At 39.4% G+C, this 8,830-nt stretch overlaps 1 protein-coding gene across 1 annotated transcript in view; it reads right to left on the bottom strand.

Moving 5' to 3' along the window:
• Nucleotides 1–234: 234 nt before the first annotated feature.
• The window catches only part of LEKR1 (leucine, glutamate and lysine rich 1), a 127,144-nt gene continuing 118,548 nt past the window's right edge, over nt 235–8,830 (bottom strand). Inside the window, exons 11-13 of the mRNA XM_054038917.1 lie at nt 6,809–6,961; nt 5,153–5,452; nt 235–1,914 (exon numbers count right to left, since the gene is read on the bottom strand). Coding sequence (XP_053894892.1) covers nt 1,501–1,914; nt 5,153–5,452; nt 6,809–6,961 — 867 coding nt within the window. The 3' untranslated portion in view covers nt 235–1,500. The remainder of the gene's footprint in view (nt 1,915–5,152; nt 5,453–6,808; nt 6,962–8,830) is intronic.

Raw genomic sequence — 8,830 nt, 5'->3', positions numbered from 1 at the left:
GCAACATGACTAGAGGAGAACAGTGTGTCCAGTTCCGAAGCTTTCAAAAGGACCGTGCAACCTCTCAGTCCTCTAGTTGCTGATACCGTTCTGAGAATCTCCAAAATTTCCTCCTTGAACTAAAACCTCATGGGAGGGAGATTAATGTCACAGCCACCAACCTGAATCTGAGCCTGAACAGAATTCTCCTAGAAACACACAAAGGTAAGTGTGAGTGACTGTCCCAGAGCACCCCAAGGATTCGGTGGCCCAGGGAGTGAAATCTGAGACTACCATAGAGCACTAACCCAATCACATCAAAACTAACACAGACTGCTAGGTTTATTTATTTATTTTAAATGAGTATCCCTGTGACATGTTCCAGAAAAAAGCACAGCCCCAAGTTCACGGTAGTAAAATTAAAATGTTAACTCTGTTGTGTAACAACTGAGTGCATGCCCTATGTACAAACAGAAGGAGCGCCTCAAACTAAAAAGAGGATGATGTTTGTTTGCTGAAAATCAAAAGGCCACATCTTTCAGACTGAGGCAGTACCGAACCTGCTGGCTTTTGGATACAGTGCATTACTAAAGCGGTCACATCACTTGAGGTCCTGAGTTACGGAAATGGTAACTGGAACAGTGTATACCCTAGGGACACTGGGTTTTAATTTTGGTACATAGTAAGTCATTTCTCTTAAAGGAAGAATTTTAAAAGATCCCTATAAGACTTTTAGCACCTCATATGCCTAAATTGGCATCATTTCAATGACCTCAGTGGAGCTAGGTCAATTTACATATGGGCTCTGGCCCACATCACTACTCCTTTGAGTGAATAGTGCTGTTCCTTTCCTGGAGTGGGTCCAGGACTTATACAGCAATGGGTGGGAGGTTGCGTCCCTGCAATATTTTGTCTATTATTTAGGGTCTGATTCTGCCATCTTCTCTCATGGTGACTAGTATATTATTACAAAAGCAGTCAATCCCATTGGCTGAAATGGAACTACTTGCAAGTATGTTACTACTCAATGAAAGGAGGACAAAATCTGTCCCTTAATGAATGAGCTACATTTGTAGAGCACTAATGGGCACTGGAGTTAAACTGGATACAATCTGAAATATAGAGACCAGGACGTGGTGGTGGTTTGGTGAAATAATTCTGGAGCTTTGCAAATATCTTAATTCCAATTGTGCCAGATTTGCTGAAGACACCTCTTGGAGGGGTACTGTGTTTTCATTTGTATATTTCCCATCTTGAAATACATATAGCATTTTAACTCCCTTATATTGTTGAACAAAAAATAAGCAACCATGATTGCCTTGTAAAATATAACTACATAACAGATTTTAGCTTAATTTTAAATTGTACCAAAAATAAAATAAAATTGAAATGGGCTAATTGCCAGGAAAAGTTAACTTTCTGGTACCATTTTGCCCCTATGGTCCATAATTAAGTGACCATATGATGCACTGAAATGGTTTTCATGGTTTATCAATGTACTGTCCTTGACATTTTTACACATCAGAGCTGACTCAGTTGTCTTCTTATAACTGCAGTTATTCTGTTCTTGGATTCATTCACAGAAGACGCTCTTCCCCTGGGAGGGTGTGGTGGAGTTAGAGCTGGCAAACCCACTTTACCACTGCTTTTGTGGTTATTGAAGGCTGGTGCATTAGCAGCTCTTGATATGCCACACAGGCCTGAGTGTGTGATTCCCTTCCCAGAGTTTGAGCTCGTAAGGCTCTTCTGTCCATGATTACTGACCAGTGCAGCACAGGAGGTTAGGCTGCCCTGACTGAGTGAACATTGTGACAGTGGGAAGTTTCCACTGAGCTTCTTCAGTTCCAATACTTGTTCTCTAGCTTGAGTCAAAGCTTCAGTTAGCTCATAGCGTTCCTCACACTCTCTGCGCACCGTTTCCTGGAGAAGAGAGTTCTGCAAATAGAAAGAAACACATACTTTATGAAACACCATCACTCAAAAAGGGATAGATGCTGGGTGCTTACTGAACTCCTCAAACATAGGGTACTGGTGATCAGAGGGTATATATTCATATACAGGGTGAGTTGGTAAATTTATGACTACGCTACAAAAAAAATCAGATACCCAATTTTCTAATTTTTCAGCTGTCTGTTCTACTCCTTTTCTGATTGATGTGTCAAAACCATTCCACTGTAGGTGAAACACAATGAGGCATAACCGGACCTACAGACAAGAGAGGAATTGCTTTAAAATGACTACATGAATCAAATCAGTACTTGGCTCAAAGACTTATGGATGAGTTGGTGTGAACAGTTCAGATGGATAGCAGGAGAGAGATTGTGTTTTCTTGCTAGTAGAATGCTACTACATAGGCACTCGGTGGCTAAAATACAAATTTCATATGTCATATCTCAATCTGCTCCTACTGTTAAAATCGTTCTAAATGTTTTCTATAGCTCTACTTAGTCAAGATATTGGGACATTTCTGTTTTATTTGCAGTCTTTGCATAAGAGCTATTCTAAAAGGTGAAATTGTCAAATACCAATTTATGAAAGTTATTGAGGAATAATATGGTGGAACATTTCATCTGCTGAAGCAGTAAAACACTTCAAGGAAGTTTATTTTGTACAGTGAGTGGTTAGAAAATGCTTTTTTTTTCATATTTGACCTTTTTTTAAGAACAGAGAACTACAGTTTGTCACCTTTATATTATTTTCAAGCGTGACTGAATTAATGAATTTTTATATGAGGCTCAGCAATTTGACCCATCAGTTCTGATATTTACTGCGTCATTCCAAAGCCAGTGACCTCTGGCTGCACAAAGTCTTAGATTTGGATTGAGTGAAACGGCAATCCACTGGCCTCAAAACACCATCACTACACAATTTGCTTTCATTCTCACTGTAAGGAAAGGAGAACAAGCAGAAGTATCCCTGAATTACAATCACAAACCTCTCCCCATCTCCCACCCAGGGAGAGGAGAAGGGGATGCTTGTTCTTGGGACAGAAGGAAAAGACAAGGAGAAAGGGAAGGAAGGAGAAAGAAATAAGGAGATGAAGAATGATTAAAGTACTTCTCGTGTCACCATCCAATCACCCAAAAATGGGGTGTTCATAGAATTGCAGCAGAGGGAAGGGAAAGAGAGATGAAGCGAGAAGTAAAGGGAGGAGAGAATGGAAAAAAGGGGAGGGGACAAGAATAAAGGACTAGGCATGGGGCAAAAAGAAAGGTCAGTATGCCACCACTTAAAGACCTGTACATAGTGCAGCAGTATAAAGAGGTGAGGAAAAGCAAAGAAAAGGGAGAAGAGGAAGAAGAATCCTATGCTGTAAATAATCAGATTTAAGTGAGTGCAGCTGAATGGAGCAAGGGACTTCAGGCATAACGGCTTGGAGAAAAGGTGAGATGACTGACATTATGAGGGGAAAAATTGGAAGAAACAGAGCTAAAGATATGGTCAATGTTGGGCTCAGTCATTCTGAGGATTAAAGGGACTTTCATTAGCTAAAACAAACTCACGGCAATACAATCAATTTGTTAAAAAATAAATTTCAAGAATAAAGGAGGTAATCGAAGATTTAAAGGCTGAGATAGCAAACATATCATCAAGGATGAAAGGTTGGCTACCCTGAAATGGCATAAAATGGGAAATAATCAAGAAAGTTTCAAACTTGGCAGAAAACAGACCACCAAGCTACAAATACAAGATGTTGCAATGTTCCAGCTCTACTCCTTCAGGCCCCATTTTCTCAGAAGCAAAAATGACCACTTGAGTTGCAGAATTTGATAAAGGCTTAAGAGTAGGTCTAGACTCCAAAGTGGGGTGCGCAAGAGGATCCTTGAGGGTGCACGGCAGGAGGAGCGTTTTTTTTTTTTTTTGCTTCGTCAGTTCGGGAGTCCGAGCGGCTTTTTTTTTTTTTTTTTTTTCGCTTTGGCAAAAATGGTAGAGCCGGCGCGGCAGGGCGTGCATGCTCAAAAATTTTTTACTGATAGGGGTGCGCGATCATAAAAGTTTAGAGACCACTGGTCTAGACAGTGAAAAGTGCCTGCAAAGCAGGCGCAGTAAGCCAAGCTTACCACCTCAACATGCCTGGCTTCACCTGAGTATCATTCACAAAAGAAAAGCAAAAAAACGTCTACACTGCAATAAAAAAACCTATGGGCTGCGAGACTCAGAGCCCGGGTCAATTGACTTGGGCTCTTGGGGCTCAGGCTGTGGGACTACAAATTGCAGTGCAGACGTTTGGGATTGGGTTGGAGCCTGGGCTCTGAAACCCTGTGAGGAGGGAAGGTTTTCTCAGCTGAGGCTCCAGCCCAACCCCAAATATTTACACTGCAATTTTTAGCCCCAAAGCTCAAGCCCTGCAAACCAGAGTCAGCTGACCCAAGCTACCCTTAGCCATGCCGCAGGTCTTTTATTGCAGTGTAGATGCACCCAAAAGAGACTGCTTGCAGGGAATGCATCCCTATTGTGTCTAGGGTTTCATCAGACAGAAGACATATTGGACAGAAAAAGAAGAAATATTTGGAATTGTTTGATGCAACAGAGGCATGGCTGTCTGCATATTGCATTATTCAAGCTGGTTGCATCATTCATTGTGAAAAAATTATCCAAAAAGCTAGCTTTTTTTCCTGCATGCAAAATAGTTGTGAACTGATTTCTGTGAATCATTTTACACACTCCCATATCCATGGTGTACAAGTACAATTTTTTTCTAATTTATTATCTCAAATATGAATAAGATTCCTAGATGGAATATTATTATAATGTTTAAAGTGCTTGTAATAGTTCATATTTTCTATTTTGAAAAAATCCAGGGTTCCTTTAAATTATACCTGCATATCTCTAGAGTGTTGTTAAACATGAGGTTGAAAGAGAGGTGCCTTCAAGAACCTGAAAAGGATGAGTATCCTTGTAATAATGCACTACTCGCAGAGCATGCCTAACAGGGGTTTTCACACTAATTATTCAAAATGTGTTAATAAAATTTGCTTTTCATTTGACTTACAGATTATTCATTTTAAAGACTTTTAAAATTAACACACTAGAGTTGATGATTTTATTTTATTCTAAAAGACTGCACTTTTTTTAGCTTGATCTAAGTTGCACATTTGTAGCATGATAATAGAACAGTACACACATACCTAATACTAAATGTAGCAGGGAATGTCTTTGGTTAAGTTCCTACCTCCTCTTGAGCCTGACTCAAATTCTGAATCAGCTCTGCTTGCTCCTGGGTTAATTTTTCCAGTTCATCTGACTTCTCTTTAATTTCTTTCCTCATGTCCTCTGATAATGAATCACTGTTGTTCTGTTCCTTCTTCCGCTGAAGTTCAAGCTTAGTAACCAGCCTTTTAAGGCTTCGCATTTCTTCTTCCTTATCTTCATCTTTCTCTGTAAGTTTGATCTGGGCTTCCTGAAGCTGGTTTTTAAGAATTCCCACTTCCATCCTTAGGCTGTTGATGGCACTGGATATTAATTCAGGTATCTGTATGATAAATCTTACATTAGTTCACATGCAATGGATTTCTTTGGTTATGTAGAATTTAATACCAGACAAAAGGAGCTTTGCAGGTGAATAAGAAAGTGAGAATGTACAGGTTCTAGGAGGTATAAATGAACAATACCACTACTTTGGACTTAGAGAATACCCTTCAAGGATGTCAAAGTGCTTTAAAAATGTAAGAAAACTCAGGCACAGAGAGATTAAGTGATTTACTTAAGGTCAAATAGTGAAACTGTGCTAGAAATGGGAAAAAGTCTTCTGATTTCTAAACTCAACTTCAACTTCTAGAGCACGTAGATAGTCTTCTTTTAAAAATAATATACAGATACCATGTAAATAAAATGTTTTATTTTCAACTGTTTAAAAAACTGGCTTAACATAATGAATTTGAAATAAACATAATAAAAATCCCTTTCCTGATTCTCCAAATGTCTCAAGGGACATCTAAACCTTTTGGAAAACTACCGTATATACTCATTCATAAGCCAAATTTTTTTAGTAAAAAAGGGAAGCACCAGAGAAGGGGGTCGGCTTATGAACGAGTATAGAGAGGGAGAGGTGGAACACAGCCCCTCCCCCCAACACAGGGAGCAAGGAGAGGCAGCACAGCCAGCAGAGACAGAAGGGAAGAAGCGAGGCCAGAGACTCTCCGCTTCTGGGTTATAAACGAACTGGCTTATGATTGAGTATATACGGTATTTTCAGTTTTTATATGAATTTTGGAAAATTCAGATTTGGATAAATAAAATTCAGATAACTGGTGGTTTAGCCTGGCTAGAAAAACACCTGAAAACAGAAAGGAATAGAAAATTGTATTGAATGAAAAAAATTAACATAGGGAGAACTAATGGACTCAGTACTTGGCTTTGTCCAATAAGCACTAAACTCAGCTGAGGGAGAAACCACTGGGGATAGCTCTATGCCAGCCCAGTATAGTTCAGAGTAATCTCAGGGCTTTGATTTTACTTTTAATTAAATAAATTGTGTAAGACATATAGTTTGATTAAAAAAAAATTCAGCCCATTGTATGACATTGTAAGGAAAATCAACATGTCAAAAAACTGTAGCTAGGAGAAATCTGGGTTTGAGTAAATGCAAAAATATCTGCCCTATAATACCTTTAATTGAAATAGCTATATGCAAAGTGAGTTTGCTCTGTTCCATTTCAAATAATACAAAATGTACTGTGTATACTAAAACAGGGAGAAAGTGTAATGACATGCTAGTAACCTATCTAGATAAAGAAACACAATCTAAGTGGATTAGGTCCCCCCACACACTCCTTTTTGTCTTCAAGGTATATTATCTACTACCAATTTCCTTTCAATTGCTCCAAACCTTCATCTGTAGTTCCTCTTGAGCTTTCTGATATTTTGCTATTAATTCTTGGTGCTTTTGTCTTTCAATGTCTAGTTCCATTCTGGCGTCTTCCTTGAGCCTGAAAATCTCTTCTGTGTGTCGTGCTTGGTGTTTAGCTAGAGCAATTTCCATCTAGATAAGAAAACACACTGTTTTTTAAATAAAATATACCAAGTTATCTCACAGCATTTTCACACTGAGAACGTTCTTAGTGAATATAAGGTTTAACAGACTCAAATGGTGTGAAATTCAAATTCAATTCAGATACGCTTCCAAAGTTTGGATGCTTACCCAATATATATCTGAATGATTGGAAACAGTAGTCTGCGAAACTGGCAGTGATACCAGCTCTTAACTTCCACTGACTTCACAACAATCTGAGGGAATTCAGCTCCCCACGGGTGACAGAGCATTTTGCAGGATCAGGCCTCCAGATTGGCAAACTAATGAGAAATTCCCACAAAATGCTGACACTACTTTTTCTGGCCCTAGACAGAAATCAGAATGATATCAACATGTCCATCCCCTGTAGACAGAGTATCATTTACTTTGCATTAAGTATACATTTGGATTTTTGGGAATATGCATAGCTATATACTATAGGGGCTCATGTACTATAACAACTACACATTTTTACAAAGTAAATAAGTTAGAATCTACAAAGTCTTCCTTATCTAAATGGCTCATCAAGACTATCAATAACCCAATCCCTAATTTCATACACATTATCCTAAATCATCCCCTTCTCAAAAGTCTGGGAAAACAGATAGGCCTTGCATTATGCTCTTAAGATCAGCAGACTGGGGAAAGTCAATTCCTCAGCTGAAGCCATTTTGCCACCAGCCTCTTCAGATTAAAACCCAAGAAGCCATTAGCTTGAGAACCTCAGCCCATCTCACCTGCCATGGTATCACATAGGGAGAGAAGCACTCTTTCACATAGCTGTAACCCTGCCGTATCAGGTTAAAAACAATTTCTTGAATTACATATGAAAGTGAATCATAAGTGAGTAATGATGTTGCAGCACACGTCTAATTTGCTCCCTGAAAAAAAGCACCACTGAACAAATGGCTGTCATATTCTGCACTATCTGATATTTCCTAGTGGGTTGGGGATTTGTTGAATAATCCTTCTAACTGTAATGAGATGAAATGAAGTGTGGAGGAAGGACACAGAGGTGGTTGGACCAAACTATTACTTTTCCTTTCTGGAAAAGGAAAAAAAAAAAAAAGAATAACTCCTGTGCTAATGCTAGATTATATAATCCTTAGCAGGGTTAACAAGGACTATTTTGCCAGCAAGGCTTGTACCTGCAGGTAAACCTCTGCTCATTATATTATTTTTTAAAGTTGAAAACCAATACACGTCACAAAAACCCAGTTACTTACCTGTGCAGTAACTGTTCTTCAAAATGTGTTGTGCACATATGCATTTCACTGTAGGTGTATGTCTGCCCAATGAACTCTCAAACAGCAACTTTTGCTAGCAGTGCCAGCAAGAGGTGCATGTACCCCCAACTGTCCTTGTGCACTGAGTCAAAGATATAAAAGGGTCTGGCCGCTGTCTCTCTCTGTTCCTTCACATGGCCAGAATATAGTACCTGAAGTAGCAGGGAAAGTGGGAGAGTCATGGAATGTCTATGTGCACAACATACCTCAAGTACAACAGTTACTGTACCGACAAGTAACCATTTTTTCTCCTTCAAGTGATTGTGCACATATACATTCTACTGTGAGGTGATTCATCAGCAGTTTCCGGACAGGGGGTGGGACTTCACATTATTTGAAGAGCGACTAACACTGACTGGCCGAAGTTGACCTCATCTTAGGAAGTCTGAGTAATAGAGTAGCGTCTGGAGAAGGTTTGTACGCACAACCATGTTACTGCTTTGCAAATGTCCACTACAGGGGTTTTGCTCAAAAAGGCCGAAGAAGTAGAATGAGCCCTAAAGGATTGGGTTGTTATCCTGGGTGGAGGATATACCTTTGCCAGCTTAAGTGT

Source organism: Malaclemys terrapin, chromosome 9, assembly GCF_027887155.1.
Source record: "Malaclemys terrapin pileata isolate rMalTer1 chromosome 9, rMalTer1.hap1, whole genome shotgun sequence".
NCBI lineage: Eukaryota > Metazoa > Chordata > Testudines > Emydidae > Malaclemys > Malaclemys terrapin.
The sequence above is the reverse complement of the archived record's forward strand: the minus strand, read 5'-3'. Positions and strand labels throughout refer to the sequence as shown.